Here is a 19,407-nt window from a genome sequence, read left to right as displayed (position 1 = left end):
CAGAGGGGATTTGATAACTATATAGGTAGCATAGGGAAAATATTTTTCATATGACCATTTTACACATGATATAACAAGATAAAAATGTTCTCTTTTCCCAAATTATGCAAATTTCACACACGTTCCTCTGAACTCAATCTTGCTCCAGCATTGCAAATACTTATGAGCTGGAGGCAAAATACACTGTATTCTTCCACACCAATGTGTGTAATAAAATAAAAACAATCTATTTAATTCCTTTTAATTACTAGTAAGGCATTGTTTTCTATTCTAAAGATAGAGAGGACACATTTCTCATTATGGGGAATCTGCAGTGTTATCTTTACTTAGAAGGCATTTTATCGTGTTTTAGAATGGAGCTCTTAGTAAAAAAAAACCAAATATATATATATATACATTCAAGAGTAATATCTACCTGGGCTTAAATTGAACCATTATGATTCTTGGAAAATAAGACAAGAGAGAGAAAAAAACTATTTAAAATCAAATAAATTAATAGATCATATCTTGTTACATAAATCAACAGATCTTCTAAAGTGCATGTGTACTATTTGCTATCAAAAATGAGTGAGTCAACTCTACCCCCTCTTTCATAGCATCGCCACAAGGGTGTGACGGTCGACAGTTGCCTCGTTAGATTAAAACTTACCCCACAAATGTCCCCCTGCCAATTGTGTAATTCCATTGTGAGCCAGTGGCTGTACTGACATCACTGGGTCTGTCTTATTGACTAGGCTGCCCAGGCAGACACAGTGATGGATAGTAAAACTGGTCAGAGGCTGGACGCTGTAACCTGCCACTAAAGCTCCCCCAGCCAGAGAGCAGCCATTACTTTCAGAGAGTTTGTCCATCTGCTGGCCACTGGTGCCTGTAGTACACTGCACAAGTTAAATAGTGTACGTTTCTGGTGTCAATATACACGAGGGTGCAATATCAGTGCACTCCTGCCCCCTGCCCTGTGCTTGGAGACGTCAAAGTGGGAATGGTACCACAGAAAGAAGCAGGCAGCAGTGAGTACACTTCTTGAAAAGTCGCATACACAAGTGGGAGGGATGAGCCTACTTCCTTTGCTTTCCCTAGCTCCTCTTGTAAGTGAGACTAACCCCCACCCTGTATTTGAATGGATGTGGGCATATTAAATGTGGGTAATAAGGCTTGCATGTGGGTGTAGCAAAATTTGGGAAATGCTGCATGGAATTGGTCATAGTAAAAATAATGTATAGCATGTTGGCAGTGTAGCATGAAAGTGGACAAAAAACCATGGAAGCAAACTGAAATCTGTGTAGGAAATGTGGCATTAAGTGTGCAAAAAACAAAAAGGCAAATTAAAAAATACATAGGCAATATGAAAGGATGTGGGTGTAACAAAAGGAGGGCAACTGAATAGATGTAGGAAATGTGGCATGATGTAGGAATAATAAAATGGAGGTAAACTGAAATAAACGTAGGCAGTGTGGCATGAGGGCAAAATCAAATGGAGGCAAACCAAAATGTTTGTAGGTAATTTTACATGGATGGAAATAATGAAATGTGGGCAACGTGGCATAGATGGGCATAATACAGTGTGGGGAATGTAACATGGATTATGCTGGCATAATATGATGGAGCAAACTGAAATATTTGTAGACAATGTAACACTGATAAAGCTTATCCTTAACACTGTTTGAATTTCTCTAACCCCCTCTCTCCCATACAGTCTCCTCTGAAACTCTGTCATCCTTTCTCTCTTCTCTTTTACTTTCTTTGCACTTGTCTATTTTCTCCTCATTTTTCCAGTTTCATCACTTTACTGTTATCACTAATGATTGCTAAATTTTCAATGTATGCTTTATTTTACGTATATACATGTTCTAATGGAAGCATGCCCCTATTTACAAAGTATGTTTGGGACCGCTGAAATATTGTGCTGCCATTATTCTCAATCAAAAATGTGATGATCGAACATCCTAAGAACCATTATATTTAAAATGAGCAAAGTAAAATAAATGCTGATTTAAGCAAAGTTTTATTACAAGCTACAACATTTCAATACAAGGCAATGTGAGTTATGATGCTGAATAATGCAATGCTTAATGCAAACAAAGCAGCATCTTAGGAAAAGATGCTGACCTTTTTTGGCTTAGTAAAAGTATTTTTATTGTAATTTTCTATTAAGCCTGGAAATTACAATAAGGTACAATATTTCAAATGGTAAACCAGTAATCAGCAAACTTGCTTTTAAGTATTTATCTACTTTATATAAATTTGGAAGACTTTTAAACATGCTATGTGTTCAGTATGCAAATATTAATGTATTGAAATTCCTTTGTTATATGTATATTTCCTACTGTGAAAATAGCTGGATAATAATAATAATTCTCTTTTTTTTCCAGAGAGTAAAAGAGAAGAAAGTCGTTGACAGGTAAGCATCTCATAACAACAATATGTATAATGACAGGATATATCTATACCGACTTTGAAAGCAATATAATTATTATGTAATAATTATTATGCAATTAGTGGTGTTGTCCAGGGCAATTTCATTACATAAAGTATATTCCTATGTAAACAACAAAAGAGGCAGAGATGCATAACATCACAGGTAAATGCACCTTATAAATTGTTTATCTGCTGCACCTGTCTCTGAGTTCCTTCACTGGCTTCTAATTCACAGCAAAATTAAATTCAAAATCCAACCCTGACCAACAAAGCCCTTGCCCCAGTACCTTTCCTCACTAATCAACAAATATACTGCAGCCCGCCCACTAAGAACTAACAATGACCTGCTCCTTGCAACTACTATTATCACCTCTCCATGCTAGACTGCAGGACTCTCAGGGGCCCCAGCCATCTGGAATACACCTTTCCACACTGCCTGAAGACATTCTTATTCAGGGAAGCCTACCACTCAACTCAGTAACAAACATATTCCACTTAACCAATAAATTACCTAATCTCCCTCTGATTTAACACAATTCTCACATTTGCAGTCCCCACCTCCTATTTCTCACCCCTCCTATAAATCTAGATTTCAGTAGTTCCCATGGGGATAGAACCTCAACCTATATTTGTTTGTCAAATTTTGTATTGTCTCTGATATTTTGTAACCTGTCTTTTTATTTATTGAACCCATGTTAAACACTGTGGAATGTGTTGCTGCTTTATAAATAAAGTATAATAATACAATAATAATAAAAATAGGGTGAAATAAGGAATCACTGTGTCAATATCTTGAATTAATCAATTAAAGACTGTCCAAAAACAAGGGTGCAACACAAACCAATTGCACCATGTCTCTGACCATGCACCTGACTGTGTGTGACTATGAATATTGAAGTGTGTACCTGTGTGTGTATTTGTGAGAGTATTTCTATTTGTGTATTGCTGATCTTTTGTCTGTGTTTGAGTCTATCAGCATGTCTGGAAGCATATATTTTTATGTCTGTGAGTTGGTGTATTTGCATGTGTATCTGGTTGGGTGCCAGAATGGGGGGAGGGGGAGGGGGGGGGGAGGTTACATGCAGTTGATCTCTACCTGTATTTCCCACCACCACCACCACCTCTGTGAAATAGAATAAAATGTAAAAGGTCAGCTTTTAGGGTAAGGATCTGTAACATGACTTACCCATCCTTGTGCCGGCTGTGATCCTCCACTTGAGTCGCACTCCTGCCTCTATATGGGCGGGTAAGGTATGGTCCCGCACCCTGAATTACATATCTAAGAACGCTGATCGCAACACAAGCATGTTCTTAAAGGGTCAATAGGAATCCCAAGTCACTTCTGGCTCCCATTTGTCCATGTCATTCCAGCTCCTCCATTCACACATGTTTTGGGGTTGCAGGCATGACATGGACAATCAAAAGTAACACAAAGGGTTTTGAACTTCACTGGCCCAATTTATTGTTCCCTTTTGTGGATTCTGTTCCCAGTACCCTTTAGTGTGTTTCTTGATTCCTTGTAAATATTCTGGTATTGACCTTGGCTTTGTTACTGACCCCGAGTTAATCTTTAACCCTTTCCTGTGTTGTTTGCCTGTTAGACTGAGTACTGTGTACCTGACTCTGGCTTGTTCTCGTTTTCGCTGTTACCCTGACCTCGGCCTGTATTTTGACTATGCTTTTCTCTCTGTCTAACGTTAAGTCTGGCCTCTCTAACACCCAGTAATATGTTTATTTTTCTTGTTTCGTTAATTGCTATCCTAAACTCTGCCTGTTGTGGTCTTACCTTGTGACAGGATCATATAATGGTATTTCACACTATTATGAACATGCACTGAACATATCATAATAAACTACAGGTATGTTCACTATAAAAAAAAATCCCCAGCTCACAAGAGTAGGAGAAGTGTTTTTTTTTTTTATGTCTATATTGTTCAATTCTGCTATGTTGACCTATGTAGTCAATGTCAATTATTTTATCTTCACAACTTTAGACCTTATTAGATTAGGTCCTTCACGGTAACTTGCATTGTTTGCGAAACATGGCGGTCTTGAAAAGACAGCATTTTTCATAAAGTATGGTAATATGAGATTTTCCTTTGTGGAAAACCCTATGTAGTCTGAAAACTGCATAGAAAAGCCATGTATTATATAATTGCATATGGAAATTCACATGCTGTAAAACCAGTAGCTATTACGCATAACTACATAGTCCATCCTTATTCATCAGAAACTAGTTTCAATTTAGCTGTTGGAAGGTCTTCAAAAGAGCAACATTTACGTTTTTCTAACATTTTGTTTGAAAATTATACATATTATAGCCAGATTACTTGTGAAAATGCAACATAGAAACACAATGAGCACTGGCTGTGATGTATTTTTGTATGTAAAAAGAAAACAGTGTGAATGCAGAAATATATATCTTTTATATATATATATATATATATATATATATATATATATATATATATATATCTTAGATATGAGTGCTTTCCCACATCAACTTGCTAATGCAATTTTAATTACTATTTGTGAAAAAGGGATTAATCACTATAAAACAGCAATAAATCAGAAAAGAGCTTCCAAAAGCATACCTTACAAACACCCAAAAACAAAGTGAACAAAGTAATATATGTGAAAGCATATTGAAAATCAAATACTCTAATACATAAAACACACAGTGCAGTAATAAATTATATCATATCTTTCAATATGCAAAATCAGAGAAAACAGCAAATAGTGCAATATTAAACAGAACATTGAAATGGATAAATGCATGTACAAGAGAGCAGATAAAATAAGCAAGTTGTTATTCGCTCATGCATCCTTTGGTGCGATTGGGGCATGTGTCCCACATTCTGTCAGCCATGAGCTGACGAGCGCGATATTCAAAGTCCAGAGAATACAAGACAACTTTACCTCTACGTTCCATTCAGAACATATCAAGAATGATATCAGACCTAGCATATATACACATGTATATTAATATATGTGTGTTATATTAATATGTATATGTATTGTATAAATATTATAGTCAACATAATAATTTATAACCAAAAATGCATTAATATGCATGTATATGAATATAAACAGTCCTGATAACAGCTAAGTATAACACTGTAAAAAAGCTAAATCTGTGTTTTGAACTATCCCTGATAGCTCTCCTGATGATCATAAACCTTTTTTTTTTTTTTTTTTTTTTAAATGCCTACACCCAGTTCAGTAAATCAGTAAGAATGAATGAATGAATGTTACAAAAAAAATGTCAGGTGATCAAAAGACAGGAGGAAGCAAGAGTCTTCCTTCACCATCCCTCCTACAAATAAAAATGGCAGAATGCAGTACACACACATTCATCTTCCCCCATCATGTGTGCAGGATAGAGTGTTAACATGAACAATAGTGATCTAGGGCTACTCTGAACTTACATGGCCTTTAGTCCACTGTTTGAGAGTAAATACAGTGAGGGAAAAACAAAATTTTTTACTTACCGTAAATTTATTTTTCCAGAAGATTAGAGGCAGTGCTTTACGACTGGGATTTCATCACCTAAAGCAGCGGTTCCCAAAGTGTGGGTCGCGACCCACTGGTGGGTCGCAGGGCGAGTCCCAGTGGGTCGCGCTGACCCACACATCCAGGGCCGCCGGCTAGTCAGCCCTGTATGCCGCCGGGCTCCATCCAGTCAGTCTGCCCAGCAGCTCCGGTCTGCAGCTCCGCCGGGTGCAGAGCTGCAGACCATGTGATAGAAGTCTCGCGAGCTCCCAGAGCGTTACCATGGCAACACTCTGGGAGCTCGCGAGACTTTTATTACACTGTCTGCAGCTCTGCACCCGGCGGAGCTGCAGACCGGAGTGTTAACCCACCGGACCACCAGGGAGACACTGGACACTGGACAGGGATGTCTAATGGAGGTAGGGCACACAGCCAAAACAATGCCCCCCCAATGTAACCCCTTCATCCCCTGCCCCCCATGTAACCCCTTCACTCCCTGCCCTCCCCCCATGTAACCCCTTCACTCCCTGTCCCCCATGTAACCCCTTCACCCCCTGCCCTCCCCCCAATGTAACCCCTTCACTTCCTGCCCCCCAATGTAACCTCTTCACTCCCTGCCTCCTCCCCACAATGTAACCCCTTCACCTCCTCCCCGTGTAACCCCTTCACTCCCTGCCCCCTCCTCCAATGTAACCCCTTTACTCCCTGCCCTCCCCCATGTCACCCTTTCACTCCCTGCCCTCCCCCCAATGTAACCCCTTCACTCCCTGCCCCCTCCCCACAATGTAACCCCTTCACCCCTGCCCTCCTCCCCATGTAACCCCTTCACCCCCTGCCCCCCCATGTAACCCCTTCACTCCCTGCCCTCCCCCAATGTAACCCCTTCACTCCCTGCCCTCCCCCCAATGTAACCCCTTCACTCCCTGCCCCCCATGTAACCCCTTCACTCCCTGCCCTTCCCCCCATGTAACCCCTTCACTCCCTGCCCCCCATGTAACCCCTTCACTCCCTGCCCTCCCCCCCATGTAACCCCTTCACTCCCTGTCCCCCCATGTAACCCCTTCACCCCCTGCCCTCCCCCCAATGTAACCCCTTCACTCCCTGCCCCCTCCCCACAATGTAACCCCTTCACTCCCTCCCCGTGTAACCCCTTCACTCTCTGCCCTCCCCCCAATGTAACCCCTTCACTCCCTGCCCCCTCCTCCAATGTAACCCCTTCACTCCCTGCCCTCCCCCATGTCACCCTTTCACTCCCTGCCCTCCCCCCAATGTAACCCCTTCACTCCCTGCCCCCTCCCCACAATGTAACCCCTTCACCCCTGCCCTCCTCCCCATGTAACCCCTTCACCCCCTGCCCTCCCCATGTAACCCCTTCACTCCCTGCCCTCCCCCAATGTAACCCCTTCACTCCCTGCCCCCTCCTCCAATGTAACCCCTTCACTCCCTGCCCTCCCCCCAATGTAACCCCTTCACTCCATGATTGCCATGATGTAACCTAAAGCTTATTGCCATGCTGTGCCAAGTTTATGTATTTAAAGCTGCCATGATGTTCCAATTTTATGCCTCTAAAACTGATTGCCACAATGTTCTGAATTTATGCCTCTAAAGCTGGTTGCCATGGTGTGCCAATTGTAAGCCTCTAAAACTGATTGCCATGGTGTGCCAATTGTATGCACCTAAAGTTGCCATGATGTGCCAAGTTTATACATCTAAAACTGATTGCCATGATGTACCAATTTTATGCATCTAGAGCGGATTGCTATAGTGTGCCAATTGTATGCATCTAAAGCTGACATAATGTTCCAATTGTATGCCTGTAAAGCTGATTGCTATGGTGTGCCAATTGTATGCCTGTAAAGCGGATTGCCACGGTGTGCCAATTGTATGCCTGTAAAGCTGATTGCCACAGTGTGCCAATTGTATGCATCTAAAGCGGATTGCTATAGTGTGCCAATTGTATGCCAAGTGGTTTGCCATGGTGTGCCAGTTTTATGCCTCTAAAAGTAATTGTCATGTTGTGCCAATTGTATGCCTCTAAAGCTGATTGCCATGGTGTTCACTTTGTAAAATATGCATTAAAAGCAAGTGGGTCTCGAAAAATTACCGTTTTGAAAAGTGGGTCTCGACCCATAAAAGTTTGGGAAGCCCTGACCTAGAGGGAAAAAAAAGCAGGCAATCTCCAAAACTTTTCAAGAACCTCCCCCAATTAACCTTTGGCCTTATAAATTGCTTCCTATCCAAGACATCCCCAGAAATTACAAAAGTCGAATAACGGTACCACTCAGACTATGAACAAATTTGGGGGGGAAAGTAAGTACTGCCTCTAATCTTCTGGAAAAAGAAATTTACGGTAAGTAAAAATTTTTGTTTTTCCCTTCAGATTAGAGGCAGTGCTTTACGACTGGGATCTCCAAAAGCAATCCCTTAGGGCGGGACTCAAGTCTCACTGCAAAAAATCTGCAACCAAAGTTGTATCTTCCAAGATCAACAGACCAAAGTGAGAGATGAGATCACCTCGTGGCTGTTATGAAATCGAGAGAATGTATAGCAGAAGCCCTCAGGCAACCGATCTGAACATAACTGATCGAAGGAGCTTCAATGGAGATAGGTGTTAGATGAGAAAAACTCTAACGAATGCAGACCTTCAAGGTAACGTAGACGAGAACTAAACGCCCAGGCAGTGGAATTAGAATTTCAAGACCCTAGAACGCTGTTGGGAAAAGTTAGAAAAATAATGTTAGATGGAAGATTGAGATGAATTAAAGAATCCAACTTAACTCCACTTTCTCATGCTGTAAACAGAAACTTGAAGTCCTTTGCAAAATATTTTGGGCGACTACCCCCAAGGACCTAGACTGAAAACTCAGATCAGCAAAGTAAAAAAAACCCAAAAAGAAGATCCCCTGCGGAAAAGATTCCTTGAAGATAGGAACTAACCACGAAAGAGCCTAGCAGATACTGGTGATTTGGAGACAAACCTCTGAAAATCAACTGACAACCGCAATTTGACCTTGAGGATCTCTGGCTTTAAACCATCTGCAAAGCCCATCCGGAAAAAAAAGAAAAGGTGAAACTTTGAAGCGGATGCCTGTTTTTCTAAGAACCAATATCTTAAAAAACAACACCTTCCATACTTGGACTAAATCTTGGAACAAGATCCATTGTAGTAAAAGAAATTGTCAATAATTTCCTGAGACAAAACATTATCCTTCAGTATCTGGTATACATAAACCAGGTCGTCAGCTTGAATTACAACAAATTTGAGAAGCGGTACCCTTGAGAATTCCAGGATGCCTATTTACAATTAGGGTCCCCAAAGATTCCTCCAGAAAAATTTTGATGAACGTTGAAACAGCTACTTGCCACCAAGGGAGGAAGACTATCAATCTCACCTTTTCCATCCTATAGGATCTTGGGGAATAGGGAACCAGGAGGAAACTATAGGTTAGACTGGAATTCCCATGAAAGAAAAGGAAACCAAAGCTTACGGCTCTGTCCAAGCTTGTCCAATGAAACACTTCATGCTGTTTGATCTAGAAGTCCCAGTTCCATAACTGGAAAATCAAACTCTTACTATCGTTTGGTTGAAGATCAAGGAGTATGAACCAATCTGCTTTGTATTAAATGTTGACTACTCAATGCTACAGCTAAACAGAGGAATATTAAGTTCTATGCATAAGAGAAAAGACCTAAGAAAAACTAACCCAAGCAAATCCTGAAACAAGATTATTCAAACAAGATGACCTTGTTCGTACATAATTGCTACCATGTAGAACTATCTGACCAGATCTGGATAAGATAAAACTTGGTCTCTATCTGAAAAGCAAAGAGCTATCCAGCTACCCTTCGGTCCTATTTAGTTGTATAATTACAATTTATCTCAGCTAATTTCCCTTCATCCCTATGATAACCTAGCTGAGACCTTAAGCATCAGTCGTAAAATTCTGAACGATCGATTTGAGAACTAGAACAAAAAGTAAGAACCGTCTGGCATCCTTTATTTCTGCCTGGTTCAGAAAGGAATGACCGAATTATAGGATTTTACTGCAAAAACTTATTAGCAACTGTATCTGGCCACTGAAGGACCTGTAAACAGTGCTATACCTAAAGAAGCTGAAGAGACCAAGCAGGTTCTTACAAGACGGGAACCAATATTATTTCCCAAGTATCTTGTCTACTGAAGTAGAAGAGAGTTTTCAGGTGATGATGACAGAGAGAACCACAATTTTTTTCTTCAGGGAATTACCATTCTCTGAGAGTCAAAAATCCTTGTCAAAATATTTACACCTGACCCGTTCCTTGACAAACACCAGAACTGCACACCTCCTGAAAATTGAATTATTTATCAGAAGATTGATTAGCATCCACTTGCATGCTGTAGAAACACCCTAACCTTTAGGGGCTGGTGTACAAAATTTTATTAGATGCCCCTGAGGAAGCAGAATTGTAGAGATTCAACAAATTTATTGATGGCAATATTTTGCATAGTGAGAGAATCTCAAGCGGCAATTGCCATAAGCATTTAAAAGAAAACTGCAGACAAACCTAGGCAATAAACCATCTCAGACATATCGTATCTATTTGCAGGGAACAAATTGAACCTGGTGGAACTACACCATGATCAATAGGCTTGCAGCTGTACTAGAATTTGCTTCAAGCCCAGTAACATGAGGAAGAAATACATTTCCATGAAGACTAGTTCATACAGGTTTTTTTTTTGTAAATCTGTTTTTATTGAGAATTTGTTCAAACAATCAATACATTTGTTAAGAAGATTTGCAATTTGGGACACACAGGTCTCCAACATACAGTCAGTTTGAGGGTACTATTCACATCATGTTAAGATTACTGACTAGGTCAAGGTTCAAAGTGTTAATATGATCCCCTGGTTCTTTTGGCTTGTTAGCAGAACCTTTTCCATGTCCCTCAGTCTGTACCTCTCTGCGAGGCACAGGGCATCTATCTCTGAAACTAGTGTGCGTTCCCAATTTGCGGTCCTGCCTTATCCGTTAGTTATGCTTTGGGTTCGGAGCTTGCGCTGCCAGTGTTTAGCATTTTGTCGTCCCCGCTAATGTATTATGTACCAATTTGATATGTGTTCCCTGTTATTCGATCTAATGGGGACGCGGTTGTTGCTTTCATTTGGGAAGTTATGTAAGTGATATCTAGAATGGGCAAAGGTGGCGTTCTAAGGCTTTCAGGCATCTGCCCTACTGTTTTTTTTTTTTTGCGATCTGTGCGTTATGTGTGTGTGTAAAGGATCCTGCTATCCGTGCAGGCTGATCCTTGTAGCGTCTCCCGAAATCCAAGCTGAAAAGAGTGAAGTAGTGATTATAGCTCCCAATCCCCCAAACATGAGTCGAGACTTCATGAAGGGTTAAAACGATCTGTTTATTGATGGCCAAACTCAGCCCTTTTATGATGGTCTTCCAGCAAGGACACTCCCACATGGGACCTTATGGATGACTGTAACAAAATATACAGAACCAATCAATGTACATTACAATTATTACACACACCCACCGGAAGAGTGTAACCCCTCCTCTCTATCCTGGAGATAATTAACTTAAGTGGTTGAAGAGAACCTAATTATCTCCGGGCAGAGAGAAACATATTCTTTTTATTTTATAACAAAACAGTATTAAAATATATAACTTATATTTCACCGAACATAATCCCCATATTCCACATATCCCCATATAGCTTGGATCTGAGCGCATATTATAGGCGAATAGCGCTCAGATCCCACGAACACAGTTCTCAAAAACGTCGAGCAAAGTCTAAGTTCACCAGTTGTTCGTGCAATTCAATCCGAAGAGAGAGTTCCATAACTGTAGCTACCTGGGGTCGGTAGGTCTTGGGTGAAAGAAAGTCCCGAACGGCAAGATGATTAATATGTTCGGGAGATATTATCCGTATGGACGAGGACTCGGTACTTATCAGAGGTGGGTGGCGGAATAAGTGTCCGAAAATAGTTCCATAGGATTGTTGCCTTTCCACCGCTGAGCGTTCGACGGTTTTAAAATGGCGACCGCCACGTGTTCGTCAAATGAACGAGGGCCACCATGCTTTTCGTCAATTAACTTGCAGTTAACCACAAGATCTGGGAGGTAAATGAGGGGCACACAACCTCAGTGGGAGGTCGAGTGCTTCGGTAGTTTTATTCGGTTCTTTAGTATTATACAAATTAAGCATAATACGCATGGTCAAACAAAATGCTGTTTCTGAGGCTTGTTAAACAGGGATTTCGTTACAGTGTGTATGATATGTGCCCACTGGTGGTGGGTGGATTCTGCTTGGTGAATTGTACATGTGTTGCGTCAGTTATGTGATGTGGCGCGTTTTCGGTGGGAGGTAGTAGTCCCTTCTGTACGTCAGATTTTGCTCAGTCTTACCTATTCAGAGTATGAGTGTGAGGGGAGCAGGGTTAGGTGCGGGAGGGAGATAGGGGGAGGAGAAGAGGGGATAGGGCTAGAGGGAGCAGTGTATGGTCCATGCTAAGGGGGAGTCGGAGCCCGTGCGCCGCCTCTCGGGTCCCCCCCATTCCGCGGGTATTGAGAGATATACATAAACCAGGGTTGCCATGCTTCCACGTGTTTGGTTTCCCTGCCTGTCAGGGAGGCATGGAGCGCCTCCGCACCCTGAATGTCCTCCACTCGCCTAACCCACTCCTCCTTCGTCGGGATCCCCGTCTGTTTCCAGTATGCCGGTATGGAGGCCTTAGCTGCGTTTAGCAGATGGCGCATGATCGATTTTTGTAGCTCGATATCGGTTGTTGAGAGATATGCAGGAGTGCGAGTTCCGCAGACCAGTCTGGGACTTCTCCCAGTACCAGGGATATCTCATTTTTAATCATTTCCCAGTACGGGGCTATGTCGCTACAATCCCACCAGATGTGTAGCAGTGTGCCTCTTTTTTGTTTGGCATCTCCAGCACGTTGGTGGAGTTGTTGGGAAGATTTGGTGTATCACGGTTGGCGTTCTATACCAGGAGGAAATCAATTTATAGTTAACCTCCTGGTAGTGAGAGCTCATGGAGCTCTTATGTTGCCACAGGAGTGCCTTGTCCCATTGTGGTGGTGTGAATGTTCTACCGAGCAATTCCTCCCACTGCCTTCGGAATGTGTTATTGTCCGTGCGGTCATTCGTGACTAGATGTTGGTATAGTATGGATACTGCGTGGTCCAGTCCAGAGCCTTGCTCACAGAGTTGTATCGGAGTGTAGTGAGTGCAGTCCGCGGTCTACCCTCCAGCAATGAATCCAGATCTCGGAGCCCACCATCTCCTAGGGCCCTTCATATGGGAAGATATTCTCCGTCGCCCAGGAAGCTCCACGCCCTAGCTGGCAAGCCTCCGCCTATTCTGCTATTGTGTGTCACCGGTAGAAGGGGGCTGGGTGTTGGTGAGATGTGTGGCCGTTCCCTTAGTGATTTCCAGCTGCGTAACGTTTGTGTCACCGGTCCGTCACCCACTGCTCGTTCTCTCGGGCCCTGTCCCCACCAGATCATATTTTCCAGTGTCTTTTTGTTAATTGTTTTGTCTAACGATACCCATTGCTTCTGTGTGGGTTGTGTATGCCAGTCAAGAATGCTTTGCATCACAGTGGCTTGATGATACTTTTTAAAATCCGGCAATGCCAGTCCCCCATTGGGTCTGGGGAGGCAGAGTATGTCATGCCACAATCTGGATCGTTCGCCTCGCCACGTGAAGCGTATGACTGCTGTTTTCAGGGAGGAAAAGAATGTTGCTGGTGGCGTGAGGGTTATGGTTTGCATAAGATATAGGACTCTAGGGAGCACATTAATTTTGAGCACCGCTATACGCCCGTGCCAGGTTATGTGAGGGAGAGCCCATCTAGTCAGGTCTGCAGTGATTGATTGTAGTAGAGGTTGAAAATTATGCTCATATAGTTGTCTGGGATCCGTAGGCACCCATATGCCCAAATATTTCATTTTACCATGACACCATTGAAACTCGAATTGTAATTCCAGGGCCGTATATTTATCAGTGTGCATCGTTGGTTCAGGACTTCACATTTCGTCAGATTTAGCTTGAACCCGGACAGGTTACCGAAGCGTTTGAACTCCGCGAGGAGGTTTGGCAGAGTTAAACGTGGTTGGTTGATGAAAAAAAGCAAATCATCTGTGTAAGCCGCAACTTTATGGGTCGTTCCCTGTCCCTCATAACCCCGAATATCTGAGTTCAGGTGGATTGCCTGCAGGAGTGGTTCAAGAGACAGTGCGAACAGCAGTGGGGAGAGTGGACACCCTTGTCGCGTTCTGTTTCTAATCTCAAAGTCGTCTGTCCGTGCCCCGTTGACCTTCACCGCTGCCCTCGGGTTGCTGTATATGGCGGATATCCAAGTTAAGAGCTTATGCCCCAGCCCCATCTCCCTCAGCGTGGATGACATGTACATGGCCAGCCTTAGTGGTGTGCGAGCTGTGCGGCCGTACAGGGCGCCATGGTGCAGGGGGCGCCCTGCGGCCGCATAGCTCACACGGCATGTCTGTTAGCCGCAATGCTAACAAGGCATTTGCCTTGGGCGGCATTTTCCAGGGGGCGGCAAAAAATGCCGCCCCCAAATGCCCAAGGCAAATGTCTTGTTAGCATTGCGGCTAACAGACATGCCGGGCTGCTGGGCGGTCGGGCGGCGCTGGCGGGCGGCTGGCGGCTGTTTGCTCAGCTCCCTCGCGCGCCGCACAGTGAGGCTGGGAGGCGGAGCCGGAATATGACGTCATATTCCGGCTCCCAGCCTCACTCTGCGGCGCGCGAGGGAGCTGAGCAAACAGCTCAGAGGAAGAGCTCCCTCGCCACTGGAAGAGACCCCCCCAGCATTCCCAAAGGTAAGGAGGCTGGGGGGGGGGTGTCTAAATAAATTTTAAAAAATGTGTTAATGTGGGTGAGTCTGTGTGTCTGTTAGTGTGTGTGTGTGTGTGTGTGTGTGTATGTTAGTGTGTGTCTGTGTATGTTAGTGCGTGTGTCTGTGTATGTTAGTGTGTGTCTGTGTCTGTTAGTGTGTGTGTGTGTGTATGTTAGTGTGTGTGTGTGTATGTATGTTAGTGTGTGTGTGTGTATGTTAGTGTGTGTCTGTGAGTGTGTTTGTCTGTTAGTGAGTGTGTGTGTCTGACTGTGTGTGTGTGGCTGTCTTCCTGTGTGTGTGTGACTGTTTGCCTATGTTTGTGTGTGTGTGTGTGTGTGAGACTGTCTGCGCGTGTGTGTGTGTGACTGTCTGTGCGTGTGTGTGTGTGTGTGTGACTGTCTGCGCGTGTGTGTGTGTGACTGTCTGCGCGCGTGTGTGTGTGACTGTCTGCGTGTGTGTGTGACTGTCTGCCAGTGTGTGTGTGTGTGTGTCTGTGTGTGACTGTGTGTGTGTGACTGTCTGACAGTGTGTGTTTAACTGTTTGTCTGTGTGTGTTTGACTGTTTGTGTGTGTGTGACTGTTTGTCTGTGTGTGTGTGACTGTGTGTGTGTGTGTGGCTGTTTGCCTCTGTGTGTTTGGCTGTGTGCCTGTGTGTTTGTGTGTGGCTGTGTGTGTGGCTGTCTGCCTGTGTGTGTGTGTGTGGCTGTCTGCCTGTGTGTGTGTGTGTGTTTGTGTGTGACTGCCTATGTGTGACTGTCTGGGCAGACTAAATGGGCCGAATGGTTCTTATCTGCCGTCACATTCTATGTCTGTGTGTGTGTGTTTGTGTGTGGCTGTCTGTGTATGACTGCCTGAGTGTGTTTGTGTGTGTGTGTATGGCTGTCTGACTGCCTGTGTGTGTGTGTGTGTGTGTGTGTGTGTGTGACAGGGTGTGTGGGAAGGGATGGGGGAGGGGGGGCGCTGTGTAGATTTTTTGCACAGGGCACCCAAATGCCTAAGGCCGGCCCTGGTCATGTACTGCCAGTCGACTCGGTCGGACACCTTCTCCGCGTCGGTTGACAGCAGTAGAAGGCGCTCTCCCGTTTTCCTCGCCTGATGTTGGATGGAAAAGAGACGCAGAGTGCTATCCCTCACCTCGCGTCCAGGTATGTAGCCCGTCTGGTCTGCATGGATCAGGGATGGGAGGAGAGGCTGCAGTCTGGTCGCAAGTACTTTCGTAAATAGTTTTGTGTCGACGTTTATGAGGGAGATTGGGCGATAGCTGCCGCAATTCATTGGGTCTTTTCCCGGCTTGAGTAGTACGGTTATGGTCGAGGACAGGGATCCCGGTCCGAATCTTCCACTGTCGGCCACAGCGTTTAGAGCTTTTGTGAGCCAAGGTAGGAGCTTTCCCGCAAACTTCTTAAAGTATCCTGTAGAGAAGCCATCTGGTCCCGGTGCTTTTCCAGTTTTGATATTCTTGAGGGCCGCTGCCAGTTCTTCTGAGCTGATAGGTGCGTCTAGGGCTGATGCGGAGTCCGGGTCAACCTTCTCGGTGACATTAGTGTGTAGATAGTAGTTCATTGCTGTGGCTCTATTCAGGTTGCAGTCATTCACTCCGGGTGTGGGGAGATTATAGAGGGTTTGGTAAAAGTTCTTGAACTCCTCCGCTATCTCCTGTGGGAAGGGGGAGATGGCGCCTGATGTAAGACGTAATTTACGTATCTGGGTGCGGGGCACCGTGCCCTTCAGGAGGCGTGCCAGATGTTTACCTCCTTTGTTAGCATGGGCATAGTAAAAGCCTTTGGAGTGTTGTAACGAGCGAAGGTGTTTTTTCAGTATGAGGTCCCTCAATGTTGTTCTGGCCTCTGTGAGTTCGCCGTATATCGCGTTGAGGTGGGATCTTTTGTGTTGTTGCTTCAGCGTCGAGATGGATTTATGGAATTTCGCAATCTCCTGGGTTGCTGCCTTCTTCTTCTGAGATGCAATACGTATGAGCGTTCCCCGAATTACGCTCTTGTGGGCCTCCCAAAATGTGATAGGCGAGGTTTCTGCTAGGTCATTTTCTCGGAAATAGAGATCAAGATCTTGTTAAATCTGTTCCCGTGTCAACGGGTCCAAGAGCAGTGCTTCTTCAGCCTCCAGGTCCAGGTGGAGGGTCGGAACAGAGGTGATTCCAAGTCTATTCTGACTGGGCCGTGGTCCGACCATGTAGCTGGTTCAATGGTAGCCTTTAATAGGCGAGAAAGGCCTTCTTGTTTGACGAAGAGGTAGTCGATCCATGCTTAACGGTTATGGAGAGCGGAATAATGTGTGTAATCTTTACCAGACGGGTTGAGGGTCCTCCAGCAGTCAACCAGCCCTAGCCCATTCAGCGCACGTCGAATAGATCTGATGCATCTCTGGGGGATACAGCTATGTCCCGAGGAGGAGTCCAGCGTTGGGTCTAGGGGTGCGTTAAAGTCACCCCCCACTATTAGCATGCCCTCTGCAAAGTCCCATAGTTTAGCTAATGCTCCTTTGAAAAATGAGGCTTGGCACCTGTTGGTGACATAGATAGTTGCGAGCGTGTATATTTTGTCTGCTATAATCTCCTTCAGGAATAGAAAGCGCCCTTGTGTGTCTTGGACTCGGTCCAGTTCCTGGAGTTCTAGATCTCCTGCTATTACGATGGCCACTCCGGATTTGCGGGTTGTGGGATGGTTGCAGAAATAGTTGCTCGGGTAAGATCTGTCGCGCAACTGGGGGGCTGCGCCTTCTTTAAAGTGTGTTTCCTGAAGCATCGCCACCGCGATGTGTTTCCTCTTCAGTTCCCGTTATAGGTGTGTTCTGCGTTCTGGGATATTCAGGCCCCTACAGTTAAGTGTGAGGACAGACAGTGGCGCGCTGCGGTATGCCATTCCCCCTATGGGCAGTTGGTCTTTTCCCACAAGTTCTGGTATTTGGAGACCCCCGGTTTTACAGTGGCTGCCCCGAACCCCGCACCCCCGTCACAGACCAAGAGAGAAGGGGGTTGGGTGAAAGGTTGGAAGTAGGGGGAAGTAGGTAAGAGTGGAATGGGCTGTGTTAGTGAAGGCGGTGTGGTGTGTGTACGTGTTAGTGGGTGGTACACCAGTCAGGTGAAGACCACCCCTGGGATTGTATAAATCCCGTGTCTACCCCCTCTTATTAGGAGGATACTCGTGCAGCAACTAGAGTCGTCAGGGTCCCCCTCCTCCGTCCAACTGTGTTGGTCCCCCACGGTCTAGTCGCAAGAGATTTAGCACGAGTGTGTGTTGGGATACGCAACTCTAGCACCGCCCAAAGATAAGTCAACAGATGAGAGGTGAATCCATCCGCCCCACCATGCCCCTCTCGTAACATGACAAGTATCATTACCAAGTTACATTTTCAATTAATATATACACGTAAGAAGTCATAAAAAAATGATCATAACATTGTGAAATTAAGTAAGTAGAACTGATACCAACATTCCTAGAGCCCCAACCCATGAGCGGCGCTGTGTAATTTAACTCATAACACTCTGATTGGTGGATGAAGTAACCAATCAGAGAGTTATGAGTCAAATTACACAGCGTGGGAAAATTCCACAGAACTTTCCCACGCTGTGTAAAATGACACAGAGCACTCTGATTTAGTGGCTTGAAATCCACCCAATCAGAGTGCTCTGTGTCATTTTACACAGCGTGGGAAAGATCTTTGGAATTTTCCCACGCTGTGTAAAATGACACAGAACACTCTGATTGGCTTAAACCAACCAATCAGAGTGTTCTAAGCCTAATTGCAGGGTGTGGCAAGGCTTTATAAGCCTTGACCCACCCCGCGGAGCTCAGTACGCGGCATGCCCTCGAAGGATGAAGAAGGATTAATTTTTTTTGCGCTAGTTTTTTTTTTTTTTTTTTTTTTTTTTAAGTGCGACGGTTATATTGGCTTTTTATTTGGCCTTTTGGGGGGCTGAAGAAAGAAGATTTTAGAAAAAAGAAGACATCTAATGGTAAGTTTATTTTGATTTATTTACAGGTTTTTAGCTTTTTTGACTCCCCCCTCATTATTTTTAGGGTGAGGGGGGTAGGTAGTCACCTGGGGGGACATTTTTTTAGGGCCCAACCTCAGGGGTGGGGGCTGGGGGGAGGACAATAGGTCCCCCCCTATTGGTATTTAGGGCCCCCAGCTGCCGCTCAACGGGTGGGGGCCACGGGGGAGGACATTAGGTCCCCCCCTATTGGTATTTAGGGCCCCCACCCGCCGCTCAGGGGTGGGGGCCGGGAGGGAGACATTTGTTATCTACCGTGCAGCACAGATACTTAAATTATTCAGGCTAGAGTCATTTAAGATAAAGCAAAAAGGCTTACCTTAAATGTCCTCAGAGTGTGTTGGAGGTTGGTGAGAACACACTTGCAACAGATTCTGAGTGCACCTGGCAACAGTTAGTTGCTGCTGAGTAAACAGCCTCTCTAAGTCCTGGAAACCAATATCTTGACCCCGGAGAGAAAAAAAACAAAGATATTGGTGCCTGAATTTAAAATCACATTACACATGTCCTGCATTTTGCGATTCCACAGTGGAAAAAAACATAACCTGTACGAGTGTTCCACCGCCAGGACTTCCCAGCTAGTGCCCAAATGTGCACCATCGTCTGTCCGGCACCTGGCTCGGTAT

At 44.5% G+C, this 19,407-nt stretch overlaps 1 protein-coding gene across 2 annotated transcripts in view; it reads left to right on the top strand.

The window, feature by feature from the left end:
• The window catches only part of IMPG1 (interphotoreceptor matrix proteoglycan 1), a 500,344-nt gene that overhangs the window by 105,414 nt on the left and 375,523 nt on the right, over nt 1-19,407 (top strand). For both annotated transcript variants that reach the window (XM_063443013.1, XM_063443012.1), the window contains exon 4: nt 2,373-2,401. In XM_063443013.1, coding sequence (XP_063299083.1) covers nt 2,373-2,401 — 29 coding nt within the window. The remainder of the gene's footprint in view (nt 1-2,372; nt 2,402-19,407) is intronic.

This window comes from Pelobates fuscus, chromosome 2 (assembly GCF_036172605.1).
Source record: "Pelobates fuscus isolate aPelFus1 chromosome 2, aPelFus1.pri, whole genome shotgun sequence".
Classification (NCBI taxonomy): Eukaryota; Metazoa; Chordata; class Amphibia; order Anura; family Pelobatidae; genus Pelobates; species Pelobates fuscus.
This window is presented reverse-complemented; position numbering and strand designations above follow the sequence as displayed.